At 43.6% G+C, this 17,486-nt stretch overlaps 1 protein-coding gene and 1 long non-coding RNA gene across 4 annotated transcripts in view; one reads left to right on the top strand and one right to left on the bottom strand.

Annotated features, from left to right (window-relative positions):
- The window catches only part of UBE2E2 (ubiquitin conjugating enzyme E2 E2), a 249,877-nt gene that overhangs the window by 159,188 nt on the left and 73,203 nt on the right, over positions 1 to 17,486 (top strand). The window contains exon 1 of one of the 3 annotated variants that reach the window (XM_053261725.1): positions 13,087 to 13,226. The exons of the other annotated variants lie outside the window; for them this stretch is intronic. Coding sequence (XP_053117700.1) covers positions 13,216 to 13,226 — 11 coding nt within the window. The 5' untranslated portion in view covers positions 13,087 to 13,215. Of the gene's footprint in view, positions 1 to 13,086; positions 13,227 to 17,486 lie in introns of those variants that run through there. 3 annotated transcript variants of the gene reach the window in all.
- LOC128329870 (uncharacterized) overlaps positions 1 to 17,486 on the bottom strand; it is a 71,413-nt gene that overhangs the window by 39,070 nt on the left and 14,857 nt on the right. The window lies entirely within an intron of this gene.

Below are 17,486 nucleotides of genomic sequence, written 5' to 3'. Positions count from 1 at the left end.
ACACCCTCCCTGCCCCTTAAAGGACCCCCCGCTTCTGAACCGGATCAAACACCCGCATTCCGAACAAGTTCAGCGCTCCATAAAACCAATTCATGCACATCCCTCCCATCTATCTATCTATCTGAAATGTTTCATGGAATTAACATTACAATCTACCCTATAAGAAATAATTACTAGATTAGAATGATGAGTTTTACAGTATTGAAAGTAAAAATGCTTTAAAAATCTGATTAAGATGCATTTTTGCAGGAAAATATATGTAAGGAATTGCAAACCATCCAGCTAATGGTGAAAGGCGGCCCTGCACTTCAGGGATGAAAGCGTCTGGTGCTACCTGGCTCTCTTTGCCACTTCCCAGGGGGAGGGTTCTCCCCAGTGCTCACTACAGAATGTTTGAGGAGTAGCAGTTGTAGCACAGAAGCTTAGGAAGTGGACATTTGTGTGTTTATGATGCCTATTATTGTAGTAAACTGCCTTGGGATCTTCAGATGAAAGGTGGTATGTAAATGTAAAAATAAATAAAGGTTTCAGTCAAGCTGTTACTTTGCTCGTGGTACTATAACATTACTGTTATAGTATTGTTACACTGATACTGTTACACTAACTCCTAGCTGTAAAGACATTAGATTAGAGGTTTAGCACCTAAGATTCCTGATGTTTTTAATGGCTTATTGTTTTCTTAATTATCTCTTGGGAGCATTAATGCATAATGTGTGCGCCTGAAAGTTAGATTATGAGGTGAATTCTGAATGATTAACTTTTCAATTAGCCATTTTCTAGATAAACACTTGTCATAATTTCCAAATAATGAGCTTTTTAAAAAACAAACACACCAGTCTTTCTTAGAAGAAAACATGAGCGTGTTTTCTCAAAAAGTGTTGCAACAGGAAGTCAGATTTAGGCTAATAGTGTATGACAGAAGGAAAGTGATTGTTGGATATGTGATAATTCATTGGACTGCATAGAGCTCAGAAGTCCATCTTCTGAACAATTTAAACTGGATATCTTTGCAGACATCACATGATACTTTTAGAAACATCTGCAATTGGAGGATAAAAACCACTGCACAGCTCCACTGTACTGCATAGTACTGAAGGGCACTGCAGTGATGCTCCCCAGTCTTACAAAACAGGCTGATAGTCTGAGCATATGTCCTTTTGTCCTTCCAGCAACATTGTTATGGCAGAGAGGAGCTTTTACAGTAATACCCCTCCAAGACCTGCTGGCCTGTGAAGTCTCATTTCCTGACTGGAGGTTTAGTAGTCTGCCCAAATACAAAACCTCAGCCTAGATCAGGGAGGAATCCATTATTGTTCCCTGACTGTAGTCTAACTTCCAGGTAATTCACCAGCATTACATACATGAATCCACAAACGTTCTTTTTAAAAGAGAGCTGGGATCCTTAGAAATCTACCATTCCAATTTCCAGATTTTGTGACACTCTACCAGTAGAGAACTACAGTTGCATATAATCAAATTTTGGTTGAACCAGGTATTTTTTCCTATTGGCCTTGCCCCTCTAGTATTAGCTGATAGCTTTATATCCAAATGGAAAACAGCATTAAAAATTAAGTTGCATTATCTTGGTACATCCCAGGAAGAACTTATAGGGCGGGGATTCGATCAGGCTATTCAATTTATCAAACAACGGGCTCTAGATATAGAGCTGCAAGAGGAATCTGCATGCGTGACAAGAGGTCTATATATAGGCCCTCAAGGTTTTAATTTTAAACCTGCCGATTATTTAGATAACATTCTAGCATCTAAATTTAGGAGAGCATTGACCCTGGCCCACCTCAGTGTACTTCCTACCACAGTCTTAGAGGGAAATACAAGCGGGTACCTTATGTGGCGCGCCTTTGTCCCTATGGTGCAGGTGAAATAGAGATCACTGCCCTTGTAATTCTTTATTGTGAATGTTATAGGGATAGACGTTCTAAGTTTATTTTACCGTTGTTAAAGAATTGTCCTGGCCACACCAATCATTTTTACTTGGAGTATCTGCTGTCCATTTTTAAACCTGGGATGTCTCTTAATGTGGCCAAATTTTGTTTTACTGAATGTAAGTTTCATAAAGCCTGCATTACTTAATCGAATATTTTGTAAAATGTAAAGATTAACTGGTCTATGACCGTAATAAACTCTATCTATCTGTCTATCTATCTTGACATGTTACTGTTGCCCGCCCCCGAAATCTAAAGACATTGATTGTGCATTTTTAGTAAGCAAGTAATATACACTGAAGGAAAGTCAGTTTGGTGCTATTCAGCTGGCTTACTTTAAAATGAAGTACTTTTTATCTAGCAGTTATTGATCCTTTTTCTAACAGGGGCAATATGAGAAGCGTGAGTCCATAGCTCCAAGCTATTTCTTGCTGTATTGCCAGCAGTCTTATGTGCTTCAGGATGGTGTCCCACAATGTTGTACAGATAACTTTGATTATCTATATAAGATTATCTGTATAAGATTGAGTGTTGTGAGTGAATTATAAGCACCCATAGTAGTAATATATCCCTCAAAGGCTGTTGTGTAACCTATAAATTTTCTATGAAAGCTAATGTGTATTGAAACAGATATGGCTGTTGATATAGCCATCATTTTCTTGACATTAAGCCCATGGTTTTCAGAAACTTTGGCCTTCAGTCTCATGGGTCATGTTTCTGTCTATTTCTGGAGAGTTGTGCATCTCCAAATTCAAATTGTCTTCATCTCTACAGTTAAAAGACAAGTTAGCTTGATATACACAAATGTCTGCAAAACTGAACTACATGAATGTTTGCAGAAAGCAAACAGAAATATGCCAGATTGTCACAAAAGTTCATTGTAAAAAAGAATGAAAACATGTATTCAGGACTGCTCAGTGACATATGAATGGTTCAGCTAAGCAACTTTACAAGGTTGTTCTGATTAATGCTCCGTGGAATGATATGCAAGAAGGGCAGGGTACCAGTGCAAATTAGATAACAGAAAAGATAGTGGAAACTGAGGAACCACTTTCTAGCTGCTGAATCTACCAGAGAGGCCATTTTTGGATTTCTTGTGCACTTGTTTATGTGTGTGGGCACACTTCAGATCGCGCACACTGTCTAAAAAGGATTTCCTGGAAAGGAATGGCTGGTGCCAACTGTGTTACACATATGTAATCTGAAAACAGAACGTGATTTTTGCTTCAGAAGTATTGTTTTACTCAGATGAAAATTTAAATAATTGATAGTGAATTAGTCATATGAATTTTAGTTGATCAAAGGTTTCTGTAATTGGCTGATGGCTGTAGTTACAAAATATGATTTCTGATACATAATTGTATCACACAAAGGAGTTTCAGACTCAAGATTCACATTGCATCCTCAATGAATTTATTGTGTCCGACCACACATTGTTTAACAGATTAATCCTTATAAAACATAGTTCAGACTTTGGTACCTGTGGCAAACATTCAAGTGTCCAAATTCCGAGCACCAATAGTTAACTTTGGTTTGTGATCGTTATTGTACTTTAATTTGTTGTATAGTTCTTTTGTCATATCTTCTATATATTTAATTCTCTTAAATGTACCTGTCACTATTTCCATGTGTGGCAGCTCTCGCAAGAGTTTGCGAGCAGCTGCCAGATAGGATAGTGACGGGGGAGAAAATAGTCATGCTGGCTGGGAGAAGCAGTGGAGGGTTGGTGGAAGTAGAACGAGGAAGCAGCCGCTCTGGCCACTGGGGGTAGGAGGAGGAGGCGGGCCGGGCAGGTAGGCCGGCCGGGCGGGTAGGCCGGCCTGGCCGCTGGGAGCAGGAGGCAGCCACTGCCGGGAGTTGGCGGGTGGGCGGGAGGAGCAGCCAGAAAGCACAGGAGGGCGAGAAGCAGGCCAGCTGACCAGCCAGAAAGCCGAGCGTCTGGTGGGGGGGGGGGAAGGCAGCGGCAGTGGGTGGGCCAGCCAGAGGTGCAGATGCTCTGTGCCTGGCCCAGCTGGTTAAGCTGAATGTTGTATTGTCACGTCTTCACTTAAATAGTATTTGGAGTGTTGAACTTGAATCAAGGAGACCTGGTTTCAAATGCCCACTGAGCTCTGAAACATAGAGGAAGCCTTGAGCAAATTGCTATTTTAACCTACCTCACAGGTTGTTATAAAGTTGTTGTTGTTTTTTAAAAAAATCACTCTCTGCATGCCTCCAGTGCTCCTTGGAAGAAGTGTAGGCTCATACAAAAAGGGTGGAAGCTGTTATGCTACAAATTAAAGCAAACTGTAAAGCTCCTAATGTACGATCTTCTTTCTAGGATTGATTTAAAACGTGACACATGAAATAGGTATAGTAGCAACTTTTTGTTTTGTTTTAAGTATGTTGCAAGCCTAGTATGGTGCATAATGTAGAATGGATAATCATATTCATATTCATATTTGAGAGAAGGAATGAATGTGACCCAGACATAGATGGGCTTGTTTAGATCAGTAATAATTATGATTGTCCATCAATTTGAAAGGAACAACATCTGGAAGAAAATAGTATGTAGGCTGCAGAGCTCTCATGGACCCTAATTGCAGCTTCCTGACTAATTGCTTGTCTAAAGCTTTGGCTGTAGTACAGAGGTCATTGTTACCATCATGTAGTGCTGTGCTTTGCCCAGCATCAGTGGGGCTCCTTTAAGGGAAATGAGTCCCCCTCTAGCCCCAGTGCCATCTTGGAAGGCACTGAGAAATATAGTCCTTTCTGTTGATTTTTCCATAGAGCTCTAAGGGGAAAGCACTGTAAAGGACTACGCTTCCTAATACTCTGTGCATGCCTTCCAAGATGGCAGTGGAATTTTGTACAGAGATCTGTTTCTCATCAACACTTGGGACAGCACAACACTATGTGGAGGTCAGCATGATGGGGAAAATGTTTCATAGTGCCTGGGGGGTGGGGGCGCGCCCAAGTGCCTAACAGTTAAGATCATTGGGTTATGACCTTTGGGCCTTATTACTGTGACTAAGACCGGGCATGGCCTCAGTGACAATCCTGTCTCTTCCCACATGAACTTGTTCTGCTCCCTTTCAATATAGCTTGTGTGATAATATACTTCGCATGCCAAAGAGAGAAGAAATGTGTGAAAAAGCTATGAATCCTAAAAGAGATGTGTAATTTCTGAAAGGGTATATTGTGTATGCAAAGCTGTGTATGCAAGTAAGAGATCTTGCACACACTCAATTTTCAGTTCTATTAAAACAATTTTGAGTATACTGCACATGGACATAAAGATTTCAGATAGTCCCCAGCTGCTTTTTTACTGTCTGAGTGTAATAGATTGGACAAAATAGCATTGCTATTTGAGTGGGAGTTAATGCTTTTGAGAGCAGCTAATACACTTAACTACAGAGTATTAACAGTGGGCGTTCTGCTTATTTTTATTGCAAGCTTTAGCACTATGCAATTTCCTTGCAACATGTTAACAATAATCCACTTCATGCTGGCACTTAAATATTTGTTGAACATTACAGTAGAAAAGTTATGGAGAAAGATAGATAAAGAAAACAAATTACTTCCCAGTGTGGCATGCTGTCTCTTAAGAAGCATTGAAGAAGATTAGGGTTTTGTTTTAAATGTAGTAATGTGAAACACATTTTCAGCATCAATTGCAGTTGTTCCCATGAGAAATGAGGGCTCTGTTCTGGAAAGGTTACAAATAAATTACACATGTTTGCTCCATGCTTACTACACAAAAGGGATTTCATGGCGAAAGAAAAGTTTACAAATTCACATCTCCAGGAAGTTGTTTTTCACGATCCTTAGATAACACCCAACTCTAATGAGAAAAGTAGGAAGTGTCTATTAATGCTGAAAATTCTCTTACATACATTTTGATTATCGAATTGTTAACGACTTTAGAAGTAATTTTGGAATATTAATAACTTTCGTTATAAAACATTTACCCTGCAAGTTAATGAGCAACTCAGCATGATCAGCAGAGCTTCTGACATAGGTTTATTTTCTCCTCAACAGTATTCCTGTTCTTTTAGCTTAAGGTGTTTCAAAGGCAGTTTCTGATGTGATTTTGGGTGGAGCTGTACTTCAGAAGGAAAGTTTATTAAAGTCATGTTGGAATACACAGATGCTTAAATATGCCTAAAGGAATTAGCTAGTCTAGATTGTACTCTTAATTAGGGATGTGCAGAACATTCCAAGCTTGGAATGTTCTAACTCAAAACAGGCTGTTGCAAGTGTTCTATTCCAAAACTGAAGCCCTTCAAATGAGGAGCTCATTCCATAGGAACAACTAGCTCAACTGGTTGTTCCAGTGGGACATTCTAGGCATTCGCATTGTACACAAATACCCAGAACGTTCCGTCAGAACAACCAATCGAGCCAGTTATTCCAGACTAATGAGTCCTTCATTTGAAGGGCCTCCTGTTTCAGAATGGAACACTTGCAATGGCCTGTTTTGAATGAGAATGTTCTGAACTTGGAACATTCTGCACATCCCAACTCTTAATATTTTGAAAATGTGGTTCCAGTCGGGGGGGGTGACTCAAAAAGAGCCAAGAGATGCCATGAACTGTGTGAGGGCTTGGCCACAACTGGTCCTCCGTTTAACCATCTGTTGTCACCAAAATAAGATCTTTAACTTGTGTGACTGGTTCAATTCCTGGTAACTAAACCCTCTGTCTTTCAAAAACAATATCAAAACTCAGTGGTGTGATGAATAAAATGGGCAGGTAGGTGTGAGGTGGCGGGACTAAAATAATAGATAGACACCAGTAAAATCATGCAAAAACAAGAACAGGTTTACTGTAATAAAAGGCTTAAAAAAAACAATACAGGATCAAATAATAAAAACTCAGTTGGCAAGAGTATACTTAGCCATTTTTGGAAGGGTGGTATATAAATTGAATAAATAAATAATATGAGAAATATCTATATACCGTTTTTCAACAAAGGTTCTCAAATCAATTTACACAGATAGAAATAAAGATGGATCCCTGACTCCAAAGGGCTCACAATCTAAAAAAGAAACATGATAGACACCGCAACAGCCACTGGAGGGATACTATGCTGGGGATGGATCGTGCCAGTTGCTCTTCGCCTGCTAATCACCACTTTTAAAATGTGCTTCTTTTCTCTGTTAGCAGGGGATAACAAGGTACAGAGTACAAAATACAAAACAAGCTTGCTAGTCTTCTCTTTCAAGGCCTAGCAGGTTCTAGTAGAACCAGCTCCCTCACTGCTACCTTCCCTAGCAGTTTCAGCCTGACCCTTCCACTATTCCCTCTAAGGCATGCGCACATGCATGCACTGACAAGTTTTTAAATGTCCGCTCAGTTCATTTTAGATCCCACTCAGGTTGAATCAGGAAGGCCCCACTCTGAATGTATCTGCGTACACACTGCCTTGTTTCTGCCACCCAGAACAAAACTCATTCTTCACAGAGATGAAAAAAATTAGAGTGACCACTGGACGCTACTATGCTAGTGTTCCAGCCTTCCAGCTCACACAACATTCCGCAGCACTCTTCTCCCTCTCAGAGACCGTCTCTCTCTTGGCTGTCCAACCCTCTCCTTTATCCAACTCCAAAGGGATACATTAACCAATCAGGGAAGCTCTTCTCATGATCAGTGAGAAGAGATTCTGGCTGGTCTGCTGGGATAACAGGCTTAGCCCGCTCTCCCCGCAGACAAGCAGCTTCCAAGCCCTGGGCAGCCAGATCAGCCGCCCATACGACTGTCAGCTCCATCATGAAGCGAATGGAGGCTGCAGGGATCGGGGGCCCGGATGCCCTGCGCAAGTGTGCGGGACATTCTGGAGAGACCCCCGAGGCTAGGAGGCTGACAAATTGTGTGTTGCCATGCGCCGCGGCAGCACATGAGCAGAAAAATGAGGTTAACGGAGCATTTGCTCCGTTAATCTCATTTAAGGAGAGAGGGAATTTGGCAGGCTAGCAGGTTGGAACCGCCAGGCTCGCCTGCGAGCCTGGTGGTTCCGACGATCAGTAGAAAGCGAGCTAGGTTCCCTTGGCCGGCTTTCTACTGATCATGGGAATAGCTTCAGGGAGTGTTTTCCCTCAGGCTTTCAGAACCTTCTGTCTCTGCCTGGACAACCAATCCTAACACTTTGTAACTTTTTCTCCAAAGCTTTACAGTGGACAGCTTTTACCTTCGATGTGGCTGTAAGAGTTTGCTACCTTTTAATCCCTGCAGAACTTGGAGGGGAAACACAACAAACTAAACAACCCATAAAACATAATGGGAGTCATTCCTTCACAAGCTGTAACCTAATTTTCTCTGTTTCAACATTTAGTCACATCACATGACTGAAGCTGCCTTTTCCTGAGTCTCATCATTGGTCCATCTATCTCAGTTTTATCTCTGACTCGCAACACTTCAAGGTTTCAGGCAGGAGTCTTTCCCAGCTTTACCTGGAGATGCCAGGAACTGAACCTGGCACCTTCTGCATGCAGAACAGATGTTATACCACTGAGCTATGGCCCCATCCCCAAGAAGAGCCTGCTGCATCAGACCAAAGGTCTGTCTAGTTCAGCATCCTGTTTTCGACAGTGGCCAGCAGGAGGCAAAGGCCATGTCCCTCTCCTGCCATTGTTTCCCAGCCACTGCTGTTCACGAATATACCACCTCTGAAAATATAGCCATCATGACTAGTAGCTTATACAGCTACTTCTTTGTGTGACTAAATCTTATCAGGACCACCTTGTGGGCGCTGATTGTTTAAAGATATCTCCTCTACAAGAGCTATGGGCCATCATGCAGACTTAATTATTTTATCTTAATCTAGGTTTTAGACTTTTTAAAATAATTTGAACATAATTGTTTTGGTAGTTGAGGAAAGCGCATTCTTCTGTTCAGTGCTAATCGTGTTAGTCTATTTAAGTATATAAGTGTAAAAGAAAGTATTCTGCTAATTTTTGCTAAAGAAAAAAAAATAAGTTTTTAAAAAAATCAAGAAATACATATTGAGGTCATTCATACAAACTAAAACTGTGTTCTGTCCAGGTTTGGGAGCTGTGTGTGCTCCCAATTTCTGGTTGTGTGGAAGCAAGGTAGGCGGAAAACCTGAGTAGAAGTGATTGTGTGGAAGCAAGGTAGGAGAAAAACCTGGCTAGCTTGGGTAACCAGGTTCTCCTCCTACCTTGCTCCCACACAATGAGGCAGTTCCCACAATCAGTGGGAACCACCGACATGGGGTTTGCGGACGAACCATCAGTCAGCTGCGAGCTGCCGAACCGGCCGCCCACACAACTGCTGGCTCCGTTACAGAGCCAGTGGGGGCTGGGGAGTTTGGGAGCCGTGCAGCCCCCAGAAGCTCCAGTATGCCCTGTGCAAGTGTGCAGGGCATGCTGGAGAGACCCCCAAGCCAGAAGGCTGCATTTAGCCTCCCCGCCGGGGGTCTTCTCGTGGATTGCAACGGTGCAGAGCCACACTGCGGAAACTCACGATAAAAAAACCCGAGTTAGTGGAGCATTCGCTCCACTAACTTCGGCTAAGGGGAGGGAGAATTAGTGGAGTTTACTGCCAGGAGCCGCACAGCTCCCGTGGCAGGACACGCTCCACTAAAAGCGGCCTAGGCTCCCTTAGCCCGCTTTTAGTGGATTGTGAGAATCTCCTCAATCACTTCCTCCTGGTTTTCCTCCTGTCTTGCTTTCACACAACCAAAAATTAGGAGCACACACAGCTCCCAAATCATAGGGCTGAGAAAGATTCCATCATATTTATGTATTATTTCTCTATGTAAACTGCCCTTAGCCATTTTTGGAAGGGCGGTATAGAAATCGAATAAATAAATAAATAATAATTAAAAATTCCTGCATTCAACATTGGAGAAGCTGCTGCCAGTCTGTGAAAACAATACTGAGCTAGATAGACCAATGGTCTGACTCAGCATATGGCAGCTTCCTATGGGTAGAACACAGTTTTTGATTGTGTGAATGACCTCACTGATTTGGTGGGTGGGTGGGTGAGGAGAAAAGGCAGAAGTCAATATATGGTTTCAGCTTATCTGGGTACAGTTCAGATTGCAAACACCAGAGACATTGTGACATACTGAACCTCTTCTCATGATACATGAGAAGGGCTCCAGCGCAGGCTGAGGGGGAGGTGGGTTAAACCTACCTTCCCCGCAGATGATCACAGTGGTGTTGCTGGGTGCACTCCCCGTGCACCCAGACGATTACCCACGCGCCCAGGCAGCGGCAGGGGAGGGCAGAATGTGTGGTTTCAGCCCCCTGAAATACCATGATGCAGTGTTTCAGCCCCCAGAAATACCATGATGCAGTGTATAATGGGGAACAACCTCCCAGTGTTCCCCGCAGTCTGGCCTTCGTGGCTGCAAGCAGCTGTGGCTGCCACACAAGTAAAAAAACAAAGTTAAGGGAGCTTTAGGGATTCCACATTCGTGCAAAACGTAGGCCAGTTTTGCATTCATGTGTGAATAGCCTCACTGACACCGAAGAACTATTTATACAAAAACCTTCCGACATGGCCACTTTGTAATTCCAGTAGTAACAACTGCCCATCCCAAATTCAATCAGCTCCTGCAGATCCCTGGGGAGAAGTTTTTTTGTAAATGGTTTCCCGGTAATGAGCATGTAGGAATGCAGCCTATATTGGCTGCATATTAGCTGCAAGTTTATAGTGAAATTATAACTTGCTAAAAAAAACAAACCAGGTTTAAATAGTCATGGTTAGAGTGTTCTCTCTCCATAATAGTATGTGAAAAAGATGTTTTTGTTTGTTTTTCAGCTTGTGCCTGACTTCCTATAAAAGCATGTGGAAATGTTCAAATGACAGCTAATCCTAGGGAAGTTACTTATTGTCTGACAGGTCAACAGGCTGTTCTAGTGAAACAATTTAATGAAACCTGAATTGCCTAAAGGTCATAAGTGTATTTGCTGCTGCTGCTGCTGCACACAAAATTTAGAATTCTAAAGAAAGGAGAAGTCCAGGCTGAATGGAATGGTTTTTGTTGCTGTTGTAGATTTGTCATTCTAAATGTTTGAGGGCTTTTAGGCCAACTTTCCAATCATTGAAGCCATTTGACCTGGTGTCATGTCAGTGGAAGAACTCCAGAATCAAATGAAAGTTAATATCTATTCGACAGTTGCCAGGCAGCTGACATGGTTGTCACAGAATTATAATTGCTGAAATACTATCTATTTAGGGGTCACAGAAATGACAAAGGAAGTGAGACGTGTGGAGGATTTGCTGTCTATCTGCGCTGCACCCTGTAACATGCCTGGCATTTCTGAGTGGTTGGACAAATTGCTATGCAAGTCCAAGGAAGAGTGCACATGTTGCAAAAAGAGCCCTCTAATTTAGTTCTAATTAACACTTGGCCTACAACCATTGTGGGGGGGAAGTTTACATTTTTGTTTGTCAGTGTGTTGATGATCACTGTTTGTCAGTGTGTTGGTGATATTAAATTGCTGAAAACAATAATGTGAAACTCCTACAAGTCCTTTTTACAAAGCCAGACCATTACTGCAAAGTGTTTACCATAATATAAACATTTAACTGTTATGAAATTGTCCATAAGCATGCCAATGTTGGCACTGTTGGCAGGGGAGAAGAGGATATGGCCAAACTAAGAGCCATTTAGTTTTGTTCTTAAAGAGGGCAGATTTTTCTCCGCTATGGAAATGCTGCTGCTGTTACTCAAGCAAATACATTCACCATGTGTGTATATATGCACATTGTTGGAATACAATGAGGCTCCAGCATACTCCTTGTTTGGTGTTCATAATATGTTGTGCTGTATTATGACTAGGATTTCCTCCATTATGTGCACAGAGCAGGACGTTGAGAATTTCATAGGGCATGAGAGGCTCAGCTCTCATGCCCCATGCAGAGTTGGTGGGAGCTGTAGAGCAGTGTGTGATACAGTGTGGAGAGAGGGGAAAGAAATTTGACACATTCCCCTCCCATGCATGCAGAAGCTCTTTCCATGTGCACAGGGCTCCTTGGATCCAAGCCTATGAGAATACATGTTAGCAGACAGCCTCTCCCCTCCCCTCCCCCCACTGTATTTGGAAAACTATGCTTCTCTACAGAAAGCGATAGAAACAAGAGAAAATTGCCAAGAGAAAATTTACCTCTGCTTGGATCAAGCAGCAGCTTCATGAACAGACTGTTGCGAAAAATAAAGGTGAAATACCCCTTCTGAATCCTGTGCATTCTTAATAAAGCCAGAATTCCTGACAGTTAAAAAAAAAAAGACTTTGTATAGCATTTAAACTATCAACACACCCTGGAATTAAATCAAAATCCAATCTCAATCAACTATGCAGTTTTGGCCTAATAGAGCATTTTGTTGCTCTATTATCTGTACTCACTATATATTTAAACCGCTCCCCCTTTATGCTGAATCACCGGTGCAACACTGAAACATTTGGCCACAGGATCCAGAATTGCTACAGAGCTGAAAACACTGTCCTTGAGTGTTCCTTGTTTGGGTGTGTTGTGGGATGATCTGCACTGGATTGCCCTGGATACTTCTGGAAACCAGAGTCCTTGGGGTCATTCTCTGTGTATGGGTTTGACATGGGTCTATCCCTGTGCTTGACTGCCTGACAGCCCCTAGACTCCAGGCAGAACATTGAGAGACATTGAGGCTGGGTTATTCTCTGTGTAGTCTTGCCATGGGTTCACCCCTATGCCGCACTGCCTGGAAACTACAGTGCTTCCCTTTTCTAGCTGTGAGCATGTGGAATGCTACAGACCCTTTATGCCACATCAGCACCTAGCTGGCTCTCCTTGCCTTTTACAGGGAACCTTGAATCTTTTCCTGGTGGGAAGCAGCTCTTGAGAAGACAAGGCTTAGAACAGGGGAGGCAGCAGACTTTTGTTTTTTTGTTTTCATAAAGAAGCAAGCCAGACAATCAATCAATCAATCAGTAAACAAGAAAACAAGGGATAAAGGACAAGGTAAGTTTGTTAGGGCTAGTCTTTTCTAGGGTTTGATTTCTGGCTGGTTTGGGGTTTGTTTTTGACAGGGCAGTTTCAGTTGTGCCTAGAGAGACAGTGGGCAGGGATTAGCTGCAGGTGAGTCACACAGCTTGTAGGAGGGGCCACATTCCTTAGAAGGCTCAACTTGGAAGCAGCTTTTGAGAGGACAAGTCTCAGACCAGGGGAGATTTGCTTCCCAGAGCTTTGGAACAGGAGTTTGCTAATGGATAGCAAACTAGTTTTGTGTGGTGTTTCATGGGGAAGTGTGTGGGGAGGTAAACAAGCAGTATGAGACACCCAGCATGAAGAGAAGGTGAGTACTACCCCACTTTTGTAATTTGCTTGGAGGACAAAGCTTAAAAACCCTATTTAGCTGACAACTGCAACTAAGACCTAGCTTTCTATAGCCAATAAAACCAGTTATGAAGGTAGAATGCTGGCAGGGAAAGGGGTACTTCCCAGTGTATTCCATGGAGTGTTTTGCATGTATAACTATCTGCCTGAGGGGCAAAACTTATGGGTGTGCGCTCAATGCAAAAAGCTGCTCTCTCTCAGAGAAAAAGCTCATTCCCTTAAAGCCAGGGTGGCTGACTTGGAGAAGCTCAAGGAGATGGGGTATGTGGAGGAGACCATCAGGGATGTGATAGAGGCACCTCACTCCCAGCCTGGCAGCTCCTCTGCTGTCATGGAGAATTAAAGTCTCAGGGAGGGAGGGTATCAGTCTGAGGAAGAGGGGAATGCTCCCATAGAAGGGACCCCTTCCTTGGATATCCTCTTTCACAGAGGATACTCCTCCACCTGTCTCACTGACCCTGTGTGTGGAACAGGTAGCACTTCAGATGATGCTACCCTAGGTGTCCTGGACTTCGGTATGCTTCATAGCAACCTAAATTTGGCTTCCAGGACCTCCTGACTGCATTGTTGGTGTCGACATGCACCACAACAGCAGAATCCTCCCCAATACTGCCTAACAAGCTAACTAGATGCTGCGTGACATCTTTAACCTTCACACCAGGCATTCAAGTCACCACGCAGTCTACACGTGGGCCACAAACCCATCTCTCTATGCCCCTAAAGATCAAATCACCCACTACTAGGTGGTACCCTCATCTCTTGGTTGCGGGCTTATCAGAGGCATTTGGTGGGTCACTGTGTGAAACAGGATGCTGGACTAGATAGACCTTAGGCCTGATCCAACAGGGCTGTTCTTACGTACGTTTTTATGGAATTATCCCTTTTGCCATCACACATAAAATAGATACAGACAATATGTGTCATTCTTTATTCTCTCCCCCCACTCGTCTTACTGCCCACATTCCAGTGTCTGTTAGCAACTAGGTTAATAGTGCCTTCCCTCCCATCCTCTGGTCCTTCCTTATTTTGTCCCTTGGAGCTGGCTTCACTCCCACAACTATGACAGTTTAAAGGTTGCTATATAGCATCATTTGTACTGTACCTGTACTTTATCAATACACTTTATTTCTTTGTTTGAAATGCTTTGTCTGTGAGTCTGTTGATTCACTGGATGTATCCATTGTTGGCAGATGTCTTTGTCCAAACTGCTGTTTGTTATTCACACTTGCAAATTCAATTTTGAGCTAAATTTCACCACATCAGTCTAAGAGCGTAGATATACACATGAGTAGTGTGTACACATGGATATGTGAGTGAGATAATAGATGCTTGCTAATGTGAAGCTTATGTTTAAAGTAACTTTAAATCATAAGCAGTGTTTGTTTGGCTCCTTCATCTGAGAACCCAAGGAGAAGAAGCAAATTACTGAAGGTGATTTAGCTGCTTCTGGCTACCTTTGTATCAAAAAAAATCCAACTCCAATCTTAGGTAGTAACTCTGAGCAGATTCTGGACAGCTGAATCAGACTGAATAATTTCCTGAGACTTTGATCTCTGCTTGCTCTCTTCTGCTGTTTTATACACAGTGAGGCCAACCTGCAGTTCATAGTGTGTTTCAGAACCCAGCCTGCACTAATGCTTCAGAGATACCTCATATACCATCTCCCATATTCAGCCTTGCTTCAGGCATTCTGATTTATATCTATGCCTAGAGAGAAACTGATAAAATAACTACCTTCTGAACTGTTGCCTACTCATCCTAATTCCCAGAGTAGTGACCGTCTCTGAAAGCATTTTACTTTTTTCCTGTTTGACTCACACCTTTATTACCAGGAATGCATTGTTCCTCTTAATAATGGACATCTGGTTGGATCAAGGCATGTCTGCTAATCCATCAGGGCTCCCCCCCCCCCAGTTGTTGGCATACTGTTTCCAGCTGCTAGAAAATCAAAACTATTGTGAGAGGTTTGGGGCCGTTATCTGAGCAACATCTTAGGTTACTTTGTAGAGGCAAGGTCTCTGACTGCTCCCAAAATGATTGAAATGACTCCAACCATCTCTACAGTCATGACAGTTGTTCTACTGACTAGTGTTCCATCATCGTCGCCGTCATCCAGCTTTTCAAGAAAAGTTCTTGAAGAGGCTTACACAGCAAAGGGGGTAGAAATAAGAAATATGTTTCCTTGTCCCAAAGAGCTCACAGTGTAAAATAAATGCAACAGGAGACACCAGCAATAACCACTGGAGGGATGCTGTGATGGTGTTTAACAAGGATAGTTGTAGTCATGTTGTCACCTCTTCAACTGCTGTCCCTTCCATCACGACAACCACAAAAATGTAGCTATATTAGGTGCATTTTGTTCTGTTTTATTGAATTACTAGTGTTTCAGGCCCGTTGTGATAACGGGCGCTAGTAGGGGAGAGTTCCCCCCCGCCCCACTTCCTCTGGCCTCCCCCCCCCCCACGCCCTCCCAGCTGGCCGAGACTTCCTTACCCAAAGCAGCCCGCGACAGTCGGGCGATCAAAAATCCATTTTTTGCGAAGAAGAGAGGAGCTCCGGAACAGAGCTCCTCTCTGTGCTAAGCCAATGCCCAAACTGCTGCTATGGACGCAAAGGACGCAATAGGCGTCCTTTGCGTCCATAGCAGCAGTTTGGGCATTGGCTTAGCACAGAGAGGAGCTCTGTTCCGGAGCTCCTCTCTTCTTCGCAAAAAATGGATTTTTGATCGCCCGACTGTCGCGGGCTGCTCTGGGTAAGGAAGTCTCGGCCAGCTGGGAGGGCGGTTGGCGGCCATGGCGGCGGCCGCGGAGGCATTCTTCTGGGCCGTTTTGGCCCTTAATCATTTGCGGGGGGGAGCGGGGAAGGAGTATTTGGGCAGCTGGGAGGGCGGGAGAGTGGGCGGTGGCGGTGGCGGTGGCCGGGCAGACTCTGGGGGCGCCGCTGCCGGTCCGGTCCGCCCCCGCCTCACATTCCCGGCCGGTCTCCCCGGAAGGGCAAGGGCCCCAAGGACTCGCAGCCGCCTGGCTGCGGCGGCGGTGCCAGGCCTCGGCGGCGGCTCTGCCGCCACCTCGGCCGGCTTACCCCGTCACCTCCTCCCCCCGCCCGGCTTCGGCGGCGCGGCTCCACCGCCGCCTTGGCCGCGCTGCATCCTCTGGCCGAGGCGGCGGCTTCGCCACCGCCTCGGCCAGTCTCCTCCTTCCCCGCATTCCCGGCTTCTTCGGGGCGGCCGCTTCTGGCCGCCCAAGATGGCCACCGGGTGCCGGCCCTCATGTCTCCCTTGCCCTGTTCTGCGCCTGCGCTTCGCGCAGGCGCAGAACAGGGCAGGGAGGCACGAACACACGCTTGGTGCCCGTCCATGGACGGACACCAAGCGTTTTATTAGAGAGGATATTGTTTTATCTTGTTAACCTCCTAGAGTCTTAGGACAAAGGGAAGTATATAAATATAAATAAATAAGCCCTAGAGCTAGCGCTACTGATTCCTCCATTGCCTTTGGTGCCATAAAATACATTCTTATTTTCAAAGCAAGTCCACTCCTTGATAGTCTCTGAATCTGTTTCAGGTGAGAGATCTGAAAATTCCTAAGAGGGTGAGAAAACATCTGAGTCATCCCAGATGTAGTCAGCTTCACATGTTCAGATGTTTCAGACATTCACAACATGTCCCAGAATGGATCCTGATGAGTATCTGAGTGCATTTAGAACTTTGTATCAGAGCCATTATTTAATACAATGCTTTACTGCCAAGTGATTTCTTTATTAAGATTGCTAGAAATTGTTTCATAAAACATTTGTTCCCTTGGATTATCCTCTTTTTGTGTGCTTTTTATTAAATTGAAATTGATTATACATAAAGTAAACAAACATATTGAGTAGTAACAGCATCAATAGGATGAATGCAGGTCTAGGAGGAAAAGAGTGACTTTGCAGAAATTGGTAAATGATTGTCTTCTATCTACTTGTGATTTTAAGGTAATGTAACCACACGTCTTTTAGCATAGCATCTTAATATTCATATTGCCATCCAATGCATCAGCCACATTTGAGAAACAAGATAAATTGATGTGTTTCTAGGAAGTGGAATACACACATATTCATTGATTGTAGTGAATATTCATATAGAGCTATATCATCATTGAAGTTGGTATCAAGCCTCTTGTTGACTGAAGTGAGAACAGGAATGGGACAAAATAATATTGCAATTACTCATGTATAAACTC

The sequence above is a fragment of the Hemicordylus capensis genome, chromosome 6, assembly GCF_027244095.1.
Source record: "Hemicordylus capensis ecotype Gifberg chromosome 6, rHemCap1.1.pri, whole genome shotgun sequence".
Taxonomy (NCBI): domain Eukaryota; kingdom Metazoa; phylum Chordata; class Lepidosauria; order Squamata; family Cordylidae; genus Hemicordylus; species Hemicordylus capensis.
This window is presented reverse-complemented; position numbering and strand designations above follow the sequence as displayed.